Source organism: Peromyscus californicus, unplaced genomic scaffold, assembly GCF_007827085.1.
Source record: "Peromyscus californicus insignis strain IS unplaced genomic scaffold, ASM782708v3 Scaffold_15__1_contigs__length_86483966, whole genome shotgun sequence".
Classification (NCBI taxonomy): Eukaryota; Metazoa; Chordata; class Mammalia; order Rodentia; family Cricetidae; genus Peromyscus; species Peromyscus californicus.
The window spans coordinates 80,538,940-80,558,530 of NW_026294447.1; the positions used below are offsets into that span (position 1 = coordinate 80,538,940).

The window sequence follows — 19,591 nt, forward strand, 5'->3', positions numbered from 1 at the left end:
TAATGTACAGCACTTCCATGACCATAGGTAAATTGATGTCAATCAGTGTGCATGGCTGTCTTAGAAAATACACACAAATCATGGAAACTATTACCTTGTCTATAATAAAAATTTGCACTTTGTTCAGAAATAAACTGAGACAATTGTCAGAAAGGATTGGGAAGGCATAGGTCAGCACAGAGGAAGGTGTTACAGAGTGAAAGTGAGTAGTGCAAGAGGAGGTAGTTGATGGTTCCCAGATGTAACTGTGTTAAGCTTTGGCTGCTTTGTATCAGGATTCTGACTGCACTACCAATCTCTCAAGTGCCCAGTGATTGCACCTGCTCCCTGCTGCCTGTTGCTTTGATTGTGAAGTAGTTTTCCACGGAGATCTGCAATGTTTGTTGATTTCCAATGATCAAAAAACGTTCTCAAAACACACAAGTATGGAAAAACGGTGTCTACTGTGAGGCTTCTCAGTGCTTTTGATATGCTAATATTCATTGTGATATGCTAATGTGGATTAGGACTCTCCAAGAAAGATAATTAATATGCAATGTTAATGAAACTTATTTGATTCAGAATCCTTTTTTTTTTTTTTTTAAAGAGAAACATCTGTTGCCATCACAGGCCATTATTATAGTGTTCCAATAGATTACAGCTTGCAGATGTTGGCTGTTTCATCAAATAAAATTCCTTACACCTTGACCAACTAATTTTGCCTTATTTAAACAGACTTTTACTTTGTCCCTTTTTTCTTTTTTTCAGAATTTACTGTCCATTTTAAACTCAGAGTCAGCTTAATTAATCTGCATACAGGCCTAGCAAAGAAAGAACACAGTGGTTTCAGATTCTAGAGGCTTGCTTTTATATTTTGTACTCATTCATATGAATATGAGAAGGGGGATGGGGAAGAGTACCATACTTTGGCTGGAAGAAGATGTGAGGACTCCTTTTAGGAAGTATATCAGGCATATTGAGAGGGAGACCCAGCATCCTAATCATGTGACCATGGAGGCACTTGTGATATTGATGTCCATGCATGGAAACAGGGAAGCTGCAGGAGTTCAGCTGTTAATTGGCATCCAGCAAATGCGCAAACTTTCAGACAGGTTGCATTCCAAGGCAGGCAATGAGTAGAAAGAAGCCCACAGACATTGTCTCTTGAAATAGAGAGAAACATAGGAAGAAAACTGGAACAGACTGGAACAACCTATCATGCTTGTTTATCCTGGACAGCTCCTTAATCCCATCTGCATAGGATGACTGCGAAGCTGCCTCCTTTGTTCCCCAGAAGCTGCCAGTTGGAATGATGAGTGGTGAGGACACCTCAGAGAAGGGGAGGAGAGCAGGCTGAGAAGCTGTGTGCTGCAGAAGCAGAGGAGGTAGTCCTGTGTGAGAGGGAAGTTGTCAGCAGCAACTTAAAGTTAACAATGATGAGGCTGAGCCAGCATTTTAATGTGGACCAGTTTCGATGGAAAATCAGGACAGCTCACTTAGTTTTGACCTTATTAGCCCTTTCAGGACACTTTTCCAATTTGTTGTTATTTAATGATCAGTCTTCTTATTATGTTGGTTTTTTCATCGTATTTCTGACACATTGCTTATAACATTTTAAGGACTATGAGAGAACTCATAATTATAGAATTTTATAACCAGATTGCTCCAAGTATTAGTTTAAAGAATAAAGGTATGTATGTAAAATTGTATAGCTATGTATTCCCCCGTAACGATTAGCATTGTGTTTACATATAGCAAGCATGCAGTGACTGTGAGTTTCAATGCTAATTAATATCCTACCAATTGGCTCTTGCAAAAAGACTTAAATATATTGTAACATCTCTAAAACCTCATTTAGGAAAGTTTAGTCATGTACATGTAATTTAATGTCTATGTTCACACAAAGTAGTTATGTATTTCTCAAGAAAATGTACCGTTGTTGTGTTGATTGCTGTCATTAATAATCTACTGTGGTGAAGACGATTGATGCTATCTTTGGGTATTATGCAGGAGATGGATGATGCTGAGCCTGCTTGAAGAGTTTAGAGAATAAATTGACTCATGAATTATGTTTCTTTTCTGATAGAGTATTTGTTAGGTGGTCTATGAGATCTTAATTGCAGTAAGATTATTTGTGCACTGGATCCAGCAACTGGAGAGATGTAATTATGACCTATTATCTATACATGGAGAGGAAAAGCCTTAAACCTCCTTTTTAATATAGCCAGGCTAAATTGATTTTTATTAATTTATTCATTAGGCAAAACAACGACTTGAGTGGAAAAGAAGGTAAGAGCATAGTTTCTTGTTTCTAGGAGCTGAGTCAATGTAGGGAAGTAATACTGTATTTCAGAGGAAAATACAAAGTCCTGAGTCTGGTAGATAGAAACTTCTCCCTACTGTGTAGACAATGTATACAGGTTTGCTCAAGCTACCTTTATTTCATAGCCTATGAGGGCACACTAAAGATTTTTAAAGGAAAAAGAAGCAGATATGACTGTTTTGGACTTCTTTGGTTATATACAGACTGTACTAACAACTAACAGAAGAGAATGAACAGCTAGGAAGCCATTGTGGTAATCATGGGACCATAAGATCCTGGAGGATAATAGAAAGGATGCTATGAGCACGAATTCTAAATGGTCTTGTAATAAAAAATCTGGAGCCAGATATTGGGGTAAATGCTGAAAGATCAGAGAGACAAAGGAACCAAGCCACAGCAACCTCTTACCTTTAGGACCCCTCAGCCTGAAAAGGCTTCAGTTCTTGTCTCCTCACACCTTATATACCTTTCTCCACCCAGCCATATCATTTCCTGTCTCAATCTCTCTAGTGCTGGGATTAAAGACATGTGTGCTTCCCAAGCAAAGGCATGAGATCTAAAGTGCTGGGATTAAAGGTGTGTGCCACCACTGCCTGGCTCTGTTTCTCTCCTAGACTGAGTCAATCTCATGTAGTCCAGGGTGGCTTTGAACTGAGATCCAGACAGATCTCTGCCTCTTGAGTGCTAGGCTTAAGGGTGTGTGACACCACTGCCTGGCCTCTGTTTATCTAGTGGCTTGTTCTGTCCTCTGATCTTCAGGCAAATTTAATTAGGGTACACAATGTATCACCACACATAAGGGATGTTCTAATAGAAGAATAAAACCTCAAGAACATCAACAAACAGCAAGAGAAGTGGAAGTGTACCCAAAGATGTGGTTGTGTCCTTGATCTAGGCCAGTAGTTCTCAACCTGTGAGTCACCACCCCTTTGGAGGTTGAATGACCCCTTTACCGGGGTCACTGAAGACCACTGGAAAACACAGCTATTTATGTTACAGTTCATGACAGTATCAAAATAATAGTTATGAGTAGCAATGAAAATAATTTTATGATTGGTAGTCACTACAACTATATTAAGGGGTTGCAGCATTAGGAAGGTTGAGAGCCACTGATCTAGGTGGTTACACCTAGATTCATATGTGGAAGCTGTGATGTGTTTGTCTTCCACCATGTTCTGTAGGTTGCATATATTGAGTAAATGTTCACAGAATGGAATTTTAGAATAACCCACCTGCCTCCCCAACTTCAACATGGAGGTCTTCACTTCACACCCCCCAAATGCTATTCATCTACTTTGAAGAATTTAAGGGTTTGTAACTTTTAAATTAGAAGTGAAGCAGGAGAAATGACAGTGTGATGACTCTCTGAACTTGGGCTGGTCTGCTATCCTACCACCCCAGTGCTGTAACAAAGGAAGTCATTGGTCAAACATGTGTTGACATATTTCTGAGTTCAATGGCCCAGCCTTGTGCCTGACACGTGGAGGGACCATCTTTATAACCCATATGTATCTCGGAAACTGGGCTGTGATGAAAGGTTTCTGAATACAGTGATTTAATAATTTAGAATATGAAAGTGAAGTGGGACACTAGAAATGACTTTATTTTTCCTGTTCCTTAGTTTGTCCTCTAAGATTAATTATAAAAGCCATTATATCACAAGCATATGTAGCTAATTTTCTTAATTCATTGAAAATATAAACCAATCCTGATTAGTGTTACTATGCACCCTAATGGATAAATTGTCATTCTCAGCATAAGTGAGGTGAACTATAATTTTCCTTTTGTTTACAAAGCTATTAGTTAGCCAACTTTCTTTTCAGTGGTAATAGATGGCTGATTTTTGAAAGTAGTAATCATAACAGACACAAGATTTTTCCCGTGTCACATCCCAGCTCAGTGAGGTCCTCATGGCATCTCCTGACATGGATCGTTTAAGGGATGTAGCCTGTTTCTGGTTCGTCTGCATTCTAGTTCCTGAGAGCTCTTCTTTGAGAAGTGCTGTTCATGCAGGAGAACTCTGAGCCCTGTCAAGGATGTAACTGACAGTGGCACTCGTGGTTTTCTGCGGAGCAGAAGGATTAATTGCATTCAGTACCAGTCATAAAGTTGATATGAATGCTGAGTTGCACAGCTGTTGAGACTGAAGCTCTGATCAAGCTCAGGCTTGGGTCAGATTTACTTCCCAAATCTGTTCCCCTATACTTACAATGAGAATGAAATGAAGACCTCTGGAGATGGTGTGGATTCCTAGAGACACTGTGCATAAAGCTCACAGTAAACACAGCAAAGGCTGCCATCACTGTTGTAAAGGTCAGGTTTCTTAGTGCTCATTCTATTACCTGGATTCCACCTAACTGCTCTCTAACAGTACCTACAGTCTGTACCTAGAATGCAATTATAAACATGGTGCCTGCTCATTATAAAAATCCGAAAACACAGAAAACATTCTCAAGTTTTTAAAAATTTAAATTCTTTAAAGGAGAACCACAACAGATCCTATTGCCTCGATAACAACTGCCTAGATGTTCACAGCCAAGAGTTTATCAACATCCTGTAGTCGCTGTTCTAAGTACAGCTTTAAACCACTTTCTCCCACGCATCCAGCAGTGTGTATTAAAAATAAAGACAGGAAGGGTATTTATTTGACCAACACATGCCAATTAATACAAATGAGAGTGAGATATACTAATCAGTGTAGCAGATGCAGTGAGAAGACCTCAGGGTAAGGAGAAGTGCACAAAAGAGAGGGAGATAACACACATTTTTTTTATTTTTATGTTTATTTATTTTTGTGTGCATCTGTATGTGTGAGTACTCATGCAGGTGCATGGGTATGCACAGGTGTGAGTAAATGTGTATGCATAATTGTGGAGGTCAGAAGACAGCAACTAGTATAGTTCCCAGGGACTTCATCCACCTCTTTGGAGACAGGGAATCTCACTGGGCTAGAGCTCACTGATTAGACTGGACTGCCAAGTGAGCTCCAAGTAGTACCCTGTATATACTCCTCTCCCCTCATTGATGGCGTTATGATCTCACACCACTATATCCAGCAAGTTTCTGTAAATCCTGGGGAACAAACTCCAGTATATATGCTTCAAAGCAAATACTTTATTGATTGAAAACTCCACACACTCGTTTAATAACATGCAATTTTAATTTCCAGTTTTCTTGGTCTTCTTGACAATTGATACATCTAGGGATTATTTGCATATGTAACCCCTGAGAAATGAATCTGAACTGATGAGACCAATATTAATTATTCAACTAGTTTTTTTTAACCAACATTGTAAAGACTATAACTGTATAATCAAATGACACATACTAATTTTTTAGAAATCTACATGTATTGTGATGGATTTGAGAGAATGAAGAAAATGGGTTTACTTGGCATAAAAAAATCACAGAAGAAAGATAAGTGATCTTGGTACTTCATTTTACTTTATTTGATTTCTTAAAATTCTTGTTTTTAATTACAATCTTGTTTTTTCTCCCATTCTTTTCTAACTCACTCTTCCTTCCATCTTTGATATAACATCAGTAAATGATAAATGTAGGATTATGACTTTATTCTTAACTTTAAAACCATCTCAATGATATAGAGACTAATGCCAATTACTAAGGCTATTTTGGTGAAGTTCATTGTTATGATAAACACAAGATCCACTCTAGGGTAGTGAAATCTCTCCAACATTAGGCTAAAATTTGATATGTGATGAAAATGATCTCTCTTCTGTCTTGCTTTCTCTTACAAGTTGACCGTTCATTCTAATAGTTTACCAATCAGCTTGCATCACCTCATTGGATTCTCCTTTCAGAATTCCAGTATCTCTGAGAGGGGTAGTGTTTTAAATAATTTTCAATAGTCAGCACATAACGCAAAATATTTGATGAGATTCACTTATAAAAGACATGTGGCACAGGGCAGATGCTGGCTGGAATAAAGCATGGACTAAATGAAGTCAAGAAAATGAAAATGCCTGGTTCATACATGAATGCCTGGAGGGTCCCTATACAAATTGCAAAAGAAGATCCAAGGAAAAACAGGAACCTTTAGAGGAGAGATGGGAGGAGAGACACTCTGGGACCAGTGATTTCTGAGGACCAACCTTCGTGCTTGAGAACAACTGGAGCTAGGGCAAACGCACTAACAAGCTGTACAGGTAACCACACATTGATGGGACTCATTCCTGTCACTGCTGAAATATCATCAATAAAGGTGGGCTTCAGTGAACTCAATAGAAAGCAAAAGGTGGTTAAACCACTTATGTGACCCCACAGATTGTCAGAATTGCATTTCCATGTCAGTATTTTAGATAGCTCTGTCTAAGGTCAATGGTCACACACTAAGAATCAAACACAGAAGATAACTAGAAAAAAAGAAGGTCAGGTTTGACTTTTGTTGTGAATAGGCACAAAAGAGTTCACAAAGAAATGCTTGTTAATGAGAATATAGTAGTTGCAGCTTGACCTGAGAACAAATAAAATGGAATGAATGAGGAACATATTTGTTCAGAACCTTCCCCAACATTACTCTATCTCCTGTCAGTGGCAACTCACTAGTGGAGGCCTCTACAGTTAATTACCTGGATATAGATTTTGTTTGCTCTATGAATTATTCAATTCTGGGAAATAAACTACAGATCCTTCATATACTTTGAATGGTTATAAGTTTCCTTGTGGACTTTTGTAAACTATATATTAAAGAACATGTAATCTTTCTTTCAAAAATATGATTTGAGGTATTTAGATTAGTATTTAACTATAGGAAATTGTGTATACTACTTGAAGGTGATAATCTCTTTTTTATTGCATGTTCCAAATACATGGGTTTTTTTTGAGATTTATAATATAATTACATTTCCCCCTTTCTCTTTCTCTCTCCAAACCCTCTCATTTACCCTCCTCACTCTCCTTCAAATTCATGGCCTGTTTTTTTTTAATTAATTGTTGTTACATGCATATATGTTTACATATACTCAATAGATATGATACATCCTCAGAAAATTCCTGCACCTAAGCCTCAGAAAACAGTGTGAAAGAGGGTGTGGGAAGATTGTAAGAGCCAGAGGATAGGGGAGTTTGCTATGATATTGTGTGTCTCAGAAGCCACACCCATAGAGTCTCATCAACTTGACCGCCCAAATGTGAGCAGATCAAGGATGACATCAATGGACCTTCTAAACTGGATAGGGAAAAGCCCATGAGGCCTCAAGGCTACATAAAGAACTAAAGACAACCAACCAGTCAAAGCTGGGAGCAGGAGAGGTGGTCTTCTCCAGGGAAGTGTACACCAAATGGTTGTCCAGTGTCAAATGGTCAGCCCTGAAAACATAATGTCGCTTTTTAAAACTTTAGTCTTAGTGGCTAATAGTCCTAGTGGCTGGAATACAAGCTGTACCCTATAAAAAATACATTAAATCGGACAGTTCTTTGATACTGATATTTATGATTATTTGTAGTAGCAGCATAAATCTTCAAAATATTTGCACAAATTATTTGAGAATTTCATACACTTTATTTTGATTGTCCTCTCTCCCAACCCCTTCCCTAGATCCACCCAACCTATATCTGTTTTTTAAAACATTAAGAGCTCACTTAGGCCTTCATAAGAATAGATGCTTTCAATTTCAAAGCATAAAACCACATAATAGTGTTGAAAATATTTATTCCTGAATTCCCTCTGGCATGATGACATGTAGCACAAGAGTCTCTCTCTCTACCCTCCTGTCCCAGGGTCCTCTCCCACTGAGAACTACTCTGCTTTATTATGGTTTAAATGATTATACTTGCATAGCTAATCAAACTTAGTAGCTTTTAAAAAAGAGCTACAGTTTATTATGTCACGAATCTGTGACTTATGGAAGGCTTGGGGGACATGAATTATTTCCACTTCACTTAGTATTGGCTGGAATGATTTGACTGGGCCTGGGAAAGCCATCCTTTAATTGGCTCAGCCAAATAGCCGGTAAGCTGATGCTGTGGCACTGTGTGCTACGCATACAATCACAGCTCAGTGGAGGCTCACCTTTCATACCTTGAGGATACTAAGAAGAGAACTGATGGTTGCATATAATCTTGAATTCGATCAGAAATGCATGTTCATATCAATATTTAAAATCACTTAGTCTAAGGTTAAGACTGTTGGCCAGGGTTCTTTATTCCTCTCCATGAAGATGTATCTAGAACCTTTGGCTTCCTCGTGAGATGGAAACTAAATTTTCAAGGAATATGTTCAAACAATGAAGAATTGGGATTTTCTAGTTTCTTAAAGCTTAAGCCTAGATGTTATTGTGCAACCACAGCCAACATATTCCATCGGGGTATGCCAAGACTTAAGAGGAAAGGGACTCTGCCTCTTGATGACAGGGATATCTGAGTATTCATCCTTAATCACCCATAATGTTCTTTACAGTAATTATTTTGCAATGGATAAAGGAAAACTAAGACTTTGCATAAGACATTTACTGGTGTGTGTGCCAAGATCACGACGCCCAAGGCTTACCAAACTAGCAGCAGCATTATGTCAAAAAGGCCACAAAAATTATATAAAGAGAGACTTCTGAAATTGTCACACATTATCCTTGTCATTATTGGTGTGTGATTGACGATTTTCACTCGGAGAGTAAAACTGTGATGTATCTCTACACAGCTAGCCATTTCCATCATGAACATTTATGTTTGCTAAGTAGCAATGGGGCTTTCCAATGTATTTGTTCTCTTAATGTGACTAGGGCACATAGAACTTTAAAAAATATTTTATTACAATGCCTGTCATAGTAATATGTATTTCATGTATACCATTGTGCCATCAATAATAGGTTTTTATATAAAAATGTTTGGAGCACTGGGGTTTTTTTTGGCATAGAATTTACCAGAAAAATATCGAACACTGAAAATTTCCCAGGAACTGTGTGTTTTGGGGGGAAATATAGTAGTGGGCATAAAAGAAAAGGCCCTGTGCACTTAGTAGAATTTGCCTCCCTAGTGTGGAAGATGAACAATAAACAATGAGCACACAAATATAAGTTAAAGCAGAGATAATTATGCTTTATATCAGTGATCTGGAGAATGTTGGTAGAAGGGAACATTTAGCTAGTGTGGTCAGGAAAGACCCCTGAGAGGAATGGAGCTGTAAGTAGAGACCTGACTGAAGGGTAGAGATTGCTGTAGAAAGGGAAGATGCTTAGTGAACTGGAAAGGATGAAGCCCGTGGTCATTTGTGCTGAACGGCATACAGTTGGGTATGGCTTAGCATCCATTCAGTCCCTTCACGTATATTTCTCGGGGGAATTTAATACATTTATAATTCATATAATTATTAAGTAATATCTTGCTTCTGCCATTTTGTGACTGGTTCTTAGTTTATCTAGTTTCTTTCTCCTTTCATAGTCTTCTCTATAGGGCTTGGGTGATTTTTTTTTCTAAGAGTCTGTTTTGATTCCTTGATTATTGTTATTCATCTATCTGTTACTTGTTTTTGCTTTGTGGTTACAAGGGGACTTAAGAAAAACATTATTGGATTAAAGGAAGGCATTTTAAAATGCATGTGGCTTAAACAGTGATCATAAAATGGACCAAGTAACAAGAGGATAAGGGAGATAGATAGAGACGCTATATGCATATTCATCTGTCCCCATACTTTGAGTTTCAATGTCCTGTTATACATCTTTCTAGATTGCCTACTTCAACATGCTAATGTAGTTATTGATTTTGATTGTTCTGTTTTTTGTTTGTATACTAGATATGCATGGTCTATGCACCATGATTACTGTGTGTTATGGCATCCTGAATTTATGTAGTTCCTCTTATTATAAATGAATTTTAAATGTCCAGCACTTCCTTGTGGTTAGCAGTTTCTATATCCACTTAAAAAAACTTGCTATTTTTTCTTTTGTGAGGACAGGTAAGGAGGTGATAATTTTTCAGCTTCTGTTTGTTTGAGGATCTCTTTATCTCTGAACCACAGCTTTGCTGGGTAGAGTATCCTTGATTGATAGTTTTCCTCTTGAATGTGACAGTTTTATCCTTCTACCCCCTTCTTGCCTATAGGGTTTATGCTGAGAGCAGGTAACTGGAACATGTGTGTCTGTCTGTCTGTGCATATGTGTGTATGTGTATATGCATGTGTTTATGTGTTTGTTCATATGTGTACATATATGTTTATATGTGCATTATGTCCATACATTCTCTTGCTTTCTCAATAACCTTCTCTTTGTATTTAACTTCTGAGAGTTGATTATGTTATGATTTGGGATAGATTTCATTGAACTGAATCAATCATGATGACCCTTGGAACCAATTATGGTGACATTGACCTTCATGTACCTGTATTGTAGTTTCTTTTCAATTTTAGGCTTGGGCAGTTTTCTGTTATTATCTCTTTGACTATGCTTCTTCTCTCTGTAACAATCTGAAGACTCTCTTGAATCCCACACCACAAATGTCTGCTCTTGTAATGCTGTCCCAAAGTTGCTGAACTTTCTCTGCTCTTCATTCTTTGTCCTTTACTCTCCTTGGATAGTCTTTTGCTAGCCTACTAATTATTTATTCTATTAGAGCTATTGATCCGCTTATAGTTTGTGTACTTTCAGTTCAAGGCTTACTGATGTTAGTATTTAAGTTTCTACAGTCCTCTCAGGTTTCTCAGATAAAATATTGAGTTTTTTCTCTATGTTTCTTTGAAGTTTGTTCAATTTCCTTAAATGTTTTTAAAGATTCCCTTGCTGTGTATAGATTGATTAGTTTATGGTCAGTTGTTGGCACATGATTTTGTCCATTATTGTCAGTTGATGATGTGGCTCCGTTTTTGCCTGTCTCGGGAATTCTAAGCAGCTGCTTTGTGGCTACAGCTCTTTCGGCAGTGGATGAAAACTCAAGTTCAAGTTTGCCACAAGTCCACACTGGAGCACTGCCACTGTTTCAACATTGTGAGGTGCTTGAAGCCCCTGTTTCTTGTAGATCCCTCATTAGCATGTTGTTGGGCAGCAGTAATTCTCTCTATGGTTGGAGTGAGACCAGATACCTCATCTACAGTTACTGCTGTGTAGTCAGAAGCCCAGGATTGAAGGACTGACTACTCATGAGCTCCCAGGAGCCAATACTTCTGTTCTATTGCATCCCAAGTCCAAGCTCTTCTGGGCTCAGCTCCATGCAGTCTAGAATCACAGCCCATGCTACTATTGCAGTCTGCAACTCCTGCCGCTACCCAGAGGTAATGTCCAAAGTACCAATGTGTTCCACTGGGACATCAGGTCTCGTCTGGCAGTAGGACACGTCCAGCAGTCCTGCCTGTGGGACTTTGGCCTTGGCAGGATCTGATAGGCACAGTATTGGGTTTTACCAGGCGGGCAGAATTCCACTGCAGTCTAGTACTTACCTGCTCCCTCCTTTGCAATAGGGACAACATTCCTCTCCACTGTGCTCAGCTGGGACAGTCCATCGCCATGCTAGCATGACTCCAGATGGAGCTGGAGCCCTGAATTTCAGAAGGACTAGGTTTTACAGTGCCAGGCCTAGTATTAGGTTAAAAATCTAAGGCCTAAACTTAATTGTTTCCTCTGCAGAAGAGGAGAAACATCTCAGTGTACTGCCTGAAGTTAGGGGGCTAGCCTGGGAACATTTTTTTCTTTCTGCAGTTTTCAATGCTTCCTTTCTTACTGTGCTAAAACCCACCGCAATGGTCTGTCTCTCTCTTGGTTTCCTCAGCTCTTGCAAATGTGTGAAAAGCTGTTAAACTTCATGTTTCTGCGGGAGACATTACTTGCTGTCCCTATACTCTGCCTCTGTGTGGAAGGCAGCAATAAGATGCTTGGCAAATGCAGCCTGTTACAAGCGTATTAGGGAGCCAGTCTAATTAGACTGTGACTAATAGGTAGTCCTGTGATATTGACTGACAATTTATAAAAACCGGGAACTATTACAGAATACAATTAGTGCGCTGTCTCATCAATGTGTAATTATTCATTATTTAAAAAAGTCACTCTGCTTGTTTCTTTTCTGAAAACATATACTTGCGTATTTTTGAATGTTATTCTCTATTAAACTTGTTCATATTGTTGCTGTTTATGTTAAGAGCAACAGTGATGTAATGGAAAGGCCATGTCTGTGATTACTTTCATTTTTTTTGTGTGTGGGGTGCCTTTAAATAAGATTACTCAAAGCTTTAAAGACCCAGTTTAGAAATGAAAACACTATATGTCTACCAAATTTTAATTAAATAGTACCTATTTAAAACAATTGTCCTGCTCTGGTATCCAAATATCTAAATGACAACAGGAAAAGTAAAAACTACAGAAATGTTTATAAAAATAATAACTTTCTGTTGTGGAATTCCAGTTCGTTACACTCAGAGGAGAACAGCGGCTTTCAGAGAAACAAATATTTTCCCCCAAATATAGACAGGATCTTAAGTTGCTTTACTAACTGGATTTTACATCATTAGTACCCAACAGGATTTGGCTGGCGAAACTGCAAAGGGAGATAGCTTATGTTTTTCTCTCAAGGATATCTTTTTTTCCCAAATGCTTGGAAGATGGCAGGTGGAAGTGGTCTCTGCTGATAACACATATTTGTAATTCCTGCAGTTAATACACGGTGTTTCCTGAAAATCAGGGTACAGCACCACCCCTTTTCTTCAGTGCTTCCTGATACTGAAAGAAATAAAGAAAGTGACGGGGAGGAGGTGATGTAGGATAAGACAGTGGATCCATGTTCAGTTGGGGGTTGAACTAAGTGATTTTTACCGAGTTTCCCCCCAGCAGGTTTTTATTTGCAGACTGACTGGATCCAGAGAGAGGGGAGCTTGTACACTCTGGGTTTAGACCCAGGCACCACTGGTTTCCATTCATAGTCCCCTGCAGACAAACCACAGTGGTCACAAGCTGTCTGTGCTCTTAAAATGATGGGCTCAAAACATTTCCACTTCCTTCTGTACTGACATGAGCTTAATGACTCCAAGCACTCTGAGGGCTTCAGTTCAGCTTTTATTTCCATCCCAGCTTACCTCCACAAGGTTCTGAAAATGGAGCACTTTAATCTGCCTCCGCCCCCTGTGTTTCTGATGTTCTGTCAAAAATATTTGTAACCCAAGAAGTATTCCAAAAGCTCGAAGGAGTAAGCTGTGAGAGGAGCATGCGTTTCTAAGTGAGATCACCAATCCCTGGCAAATTATGACTTGATTAGCCTTCTTTTGAGAGGGTGGGGCTAGAGGAAAAAAGGACAGAAATGCTGCAGGCTGGTGAGATGGCTCAGTGGGTCAGGTGATTGCTGCAGAAGTCTGGTGACTTGAGTTCCATCCCCAGAGTCAATGTAGAGGTGAAAGGAGAGAAGGAATGCCACGCATTTGTTCTCTGACCTCTATATACATGGTTGCACACACAACACAAACACACACACACACACACACACACACACACACACCCCACAGTCACACACACACACACACACACACCCCACAGGCACACACACACACACACACACACACACACACACACACACACACACCCCACAGGCACACACACACAGGTATAATAATAAGCAAATTTAATAGGGCTAGAAAATTTAGCAAATTTATAACTTTGTGTCGTCTGACTCTGTGAAATATTCACACCACTTCCATGGAGCTCCATGCTGTTTGACATGGTGATGCTCACTGAGTTTACAACTCTTGCTCTGTGGTAATCTTTCTAAAGATCCCTCAAGATGCCAAGCAGTCTAGTCAGGACTTCATATGTGTTAACCTCTGGAAGTTAATCAAGATATTTCTGTCACATTGTTTACTGATTTAGACAATTTAAATTTTTCACTTGGGATATCTGTTTTATTTTTATCATTTCTTTTATTTCAGCTCTTCTTTATGCAACTATTTTTGGAAATGTTACCACAATTTTCCAGCAAATGTATGCCAACACCAACCGTTACCACGAGATGCTGAATAATGTTCGAGATTTCCTGAAATTATATCAGGTCCCAAAAGGTCTTAGTGAACGAGTCATGGATTATATTGTCTCAACATGGTCAATGTCAAAAGGCATCGACACGGAGAAGGTATAGTTGTTTGTTATTATTATTATTGTTGTTGTTGTTAATCATCTGCTTAGCAGGATATTTAGATGCATATACATTTCCCACTCACATTTCCCTTATGTGATTGCTTTATAGATGTTACTATAGCTTTTGTAAGTGACATTTCAATCAATCATCTTTATTGAGTGCTTAGAAGGTGCAGAGCACCCAACCATTAACAATCAATTAGTACCAGTCATGATATTCAATTGAGAAAATTCAGTTTCTGAAAACAGCTCATTACTCCATTTCCCCATGACACTCTCATTACCACTTAATAATTTTCTGTTAAACTCTCAGAGCATTCTCCTATGAGATCTTATTCTTAATTTTTCCTTTGACTTGCTGTCCATTTAAAAATTACAAGAGTTGGAGAGATGGCTCAGCAGTTGAGAGAGCTTGCTGCTCTTGCTGACGACTGGAATTATGTTCCTATACCTATGTCTGGCAGCTCACAGCCACCTATAACTTCTGCTGCAGGGGATCAGATGCCTTCTTCTGGTCTCTGTGGTTACCTGCACACACACACACACACACACACACACACACACACATGCACAGACATTTAAGAACGTATATTTTTAAAAAGGAAAAAAAAAAAACAAATGAAACTTCCCTGTTGTAAGTGAAGAAATTTGTATTATCTTCTAGCATATCTTTCTCTTAAATGTTTCTTTATCAAATGCATTATAAAGTAACTTGTAATTCTTAATCGTTCCTTGTTCTCTCATACATGTAGTAGAGACATATCCCCTTTCCACTTATTCCCATGTCTCGTTTCATGTCTTTTTAAGGGAACATCTTTTTAATTTTCCCACCTATTTTGTACTTGGGCAAAGAAGGACCAATAAAAGACAATTAAAGTCTCCTCACTTTCCTACACCATCTGATTCACGTAACATGTAAGGGATGGTAAGCAGAGTTGGTGTACAGGAAGTGAAAGCAATCCTGAGTCATTTCACTTTCAGCACCAGAGAGGACTGTTCTTTGTAGAGCATTTACTATTAACACCTGACAGTCAAATTGCAAAATACCATCCTGGTCATTTCCAGGTGGTGTGTGTTTTCAACCAGTGCTCATGCGCGTGTGTGTGTGTGTGTGTGTGTGTGTGTGTGTGTGTGTGTGTGTGTGTGAGAGAGAGAGAGAGAGAGAGAGAGAGAGAGAGAGAGAGAGAGAGAGAGAGAGAGAGCTACTCTACAAGCATTTTTCAATGCAATGGAGAAAGTATAAATAATAAATGAAATTTCCAACAGTAGCAAGGAAGTTTCAAGCCAGCGCAGATATTGTGGGGACTAGATTATTGAGGGGAGGTGTGAAGAATGATTGTGAAGTGGAAAGGCGTGTGTGTGTGTGTGTGTGTGTGTGTGTGTGTGTGTGTGTGTGTGTGTTGCTCAGAGTAGTTGCATGAAGGAATTATGAAAGAGTGAGATGTACTCCTTCTTCAATATTTCACGATCTGCAGCATAAATTTCCCAGTTAAAGGACCACAGAAGGAAAAGTAATGAAAGCTTCTTCCTTTGCAACTTGACTAATGTCCACTGATATGTGGTTAGTGGGAAAACATGCAAAAAGCTTTTATCAGAGTGACAAAGTGGCGGAATCACAAATGCTGGTGAGGAAGTGGAAGAAAGGGAACTTTTATACATGGTTGGAATACAAATTAGCACAACTGCTGCTGAGCATGGGCTAGTTCCTCAAAAAGCTGAAAGCAGGTCTATCACAGGATCTATCTGTCCCACTTCTTGGTGGTTATGAAATGAAACTAAACCTTTGTACAAAAGAGATATCCACACTTCCATCTTTATTGTTGCATTATTCACAGTAGTCAAGATAAAGTAAATGTTTAAAGAAAACAACAATGAAATCCTGTCATGTATACAAAATAGATGGGGCTAGAGGACATTATGTTAGATGGAATTAGACCCTGAAAGAAAAGTAACTCGTGTTCTCTCTCGTGCAGAGAAGTTAAAAAGACAACTTGCGTTTCAAATGGTGGTTATTAGGAGATGGGAAGGGAGAGAAGAGGAATGGGCAGTTAGAAGGAGGTTGAGTAAAGGTACTGAATCACACTTGGGGTTGTTTCTGAGCACTAGGAAAGCAGATCTAGGTTACTGTGACAAATATAAAAACTTTGCTGTGCTTGTGTGAAACATGCCATGACTACCTCCTTTCAGCCTATTAGGGAAATCCCCACTCAGATCAGATTCGTATTAGCTAGGGTGATAGTAGATGTTATTCGAAGAAGACACTTGCCAGCTTCTGGACTTGCACAGAGGGTGTGGGGATTCCCAGTAATTATATCCTCAGTGAGACTGAGTTTAAAAACACTTCTTAGACTACACGCCATATGCTACCCAAACAAGAAGAAAGCAAAAATTTGCATCCACTTCCCTGATTTAAGGAAAGAATCTAACAACAGAGCAGAAGACTCGCAGGCCTGCTGGGCGTTCAGTTACCTAGTAAACAGTAAATATAAAACGTAACTTTAAAGTACAATGGTAATGTTGACAATGTTGACAAAAAGTAGCTGCAGACATGACTCAGAGGTCAAGGGCACTTACTGTTCTTGTAAGTGCTCTAGGGTGATCTTATATTTTCTTTTTGTCTCTGTGGACCTCTCACTCCCCCCCGCCCACACACAAGAGAGACAGAGAGAGAGAGAGAGAGAAAGAGAGAGAGAGAGAGAGAGAGAGAGAGAGAGAGAGAGAGAGAGAGAGAGAGAGGAGAAGAGAGAAAGAGGAGACCTTCACACATACATTAATAAAAAATAAGTTAATGAAAAATTGAAAAATAAAGCATCACAGCAAAAGTACAAAATCAGTTTTTATAATTTATAAAATATTTTTATAAATCAATAAGATCAGAATACTTTGAGAACTAAGTGAGCCAAAGACATAGTAATGTTACCTAGACATTAAAAAACATGTCACAAGCAGAGCAGTGGTGGCACATGCCTTTAATCCCAGCACTCAGGAGGCAGAGGCAGGCAGATCTCTGTGAGTTCAAGGCCAGCCTGGTCTACAGAGCGAGTTCAAGGACAGCCAGGGCTACCCAGGGAAAGCCTGTCTTGAAAAACAAAACAAAGCAAAAGGCCATGCTGATTTAGTAAATTAGTGGTTGTAGATTCTCCCCCGATAACTAGCACTGACTTCACTAATATTGAGTGTTAAGTAGGTTTTCGATACCCAACATGGTTTCCCTCTTGTTGAGTGGGTCTTAAGTCCAATTAGAGAGCTGTTGGTTACCACCAAGGTATCCATGCCACTAACGTGCGCCCTTAGGGTTATTGTTCCGTGCTGATTGTTTATATGGCTCACAGGCATCAAGGCTGTGTAGGACTGTTGGTTGCCTCCCTCCTTTGGAAGCTTGCATGGCACCTTCTGGTACTATGAAAGCTAGTCCTCACAGAGGGAGTGTTTGGGTTACCAACATGACTGCCCAAATGTGGGCTAAACAATGATAGCACTGAACGAACATGCCAAACTGGACAGGGAATAGCCCATGAAGTCTCAACCATGCACAAAGAACTATAAGTAACCAAGGAAAGCTGAGAGAGAGAGAGAGAGAGAGAGAGAGAGAGAGAGAGAGAGAGAGAGAGAGAGAGAGAGAGAGAGACTCTTCCCCAGAGAAGAGCACACCAACTGGTTGTCCAATGCCAAATAATCAACCCTGAATACATTCATACAAGTAACATTATATGACCTGAGCAGGTTATATATATATATGTGTGTGTGTGTGTGTGTGTGTGTGTGTGTGTGTGTGTGTGTGTGTATGTATATATATGTATATATATGTATAAACATATAGGCATGCAATTACAATAAGTGAAAAAAGAAGGTATGAAGGGAAGGTTTGAAGGAGAGCAGGGAAGGGTATGTGAGAGGGTTTGGATGGAGGAAAGGGAGGGAAGAAATTTTGTGATTAAATTATGATCTCAAAAAAATGTGATCACAAAAAAGTGTGTCACTAGTAAACATAAAAATGAAGCTTACTTTCATCTATAACAATAAAAATCAAGCCATGAAGAAAGCATTTTCAGGTGGATACAGAAAATGACCAATTTTAGCAAAGATTGTATTCCTTGGCTTATAATTCTGTAAACTATGGAAATGGGTTGAGTATTTTCTAAAGTAATTTGAATGAGATAACACGAGTCAGAGATGGGACTAGAACTCAGTCCTTGTGGCTTTCTCCTCTTTTATTTTTATTCATTGAGTGATTCCAGCCTCTGTCATGACTTTAAAAACATATGCTAACAATACTCAAGTGTCCCAACTCACCTCAGACCTGTTTCCTCAACTATATACTATGCTCTGCTTTTCATGCCCAATGAATCTGACCAAAAATTAGGCTCCTAGTTATCTTGTAAAAACAAATTCTATTGGCATTATCCAATTTAGTGAATGGAAATGATGTCCTTTAGGTGCTTAGGACAAAATCACACACATTTGAACCCTCATTACACCCCATCTGTTGCCTGTAGTTCCCATCATCTCCATTGCCATCACCTGATCCAAGTCATCATCTTGTCCCTCAAGAGTTACTGTGCTAGTTAACAGTAACAGTAACATGTGCTCCTATGTAGAATGTTCTCTGCATAGCAGCAAGGGACATATGTGGCTTTTCTAATAAAGATTTCTACCTTGTTGGTCTTCAACCTTTTTGATATATCTAGGAAATCATATGTTAATCTATGCTATAAGCACTTAATTACAGTGGAAATTATTAAATTGAAATTATTAAAACACAAGTGTAGAATGATACAATGAAAGGTGTATAACAGTAGTCATGTTGATTCTGTAATTGTCACAATCTTGGAACTATGGATGTACTCAGGGTATAGCTTTAGCAAAGAGTACCTGAGTTTATAGGAATTACTCTCATTGATTCAGTGTTTGGTTCCTGTAGTCCATGGTTCCTTGGTAAGTGAAGTATGTTGTCTTGACATATTTTTTCATTGCATCATTTACTTACGTTTCCTTTAAAATATTTTTAATAGAGATTATTAGCAAATTTACACAAGCACATACCAAAACAAGGAAAATAAATGAAGCTTGGTGTCTGTTTTAATGTCTCTTTCTGTGTTAGTTCTAAAACAGCTATTTTTCAGCTTTATGTACAATGGAATTTAATAATGCATCGCAACTAATTAGAGAAAACACTTCAATCCAATTATTATGATTTCCTTTTAGCTTCTCCACATACTTAGTTTTATAGATT

General features: G+C 38.8%; 1 protein-coding gene across 3 annotated transcripts in view; it reads left to right on the forward strand.

Moving 5' to 3' along the window:
• Positions 1–19,591, forward strand: part of Kcnh5 (potassium voltage-gated channel subfamily H member 5) — a 405,914-nt gene that overhangs the window by 164,587 nt on the left and 221,736 nt on the right. For all 3 annotated transcript variants that reach the window (XM_052739582.1, XM_052739583.1, XM_052739581.1), the window contains exon 8: positions 14,154–14,353. In XM_052739582.1, coding sequence (XP_052595542.1) covers positions 14,154–14,353 — 200 coding nt within the window. The remainder of the gene's footprint in view (positions 1–14,153; positions 14,354–19,591) is intronic.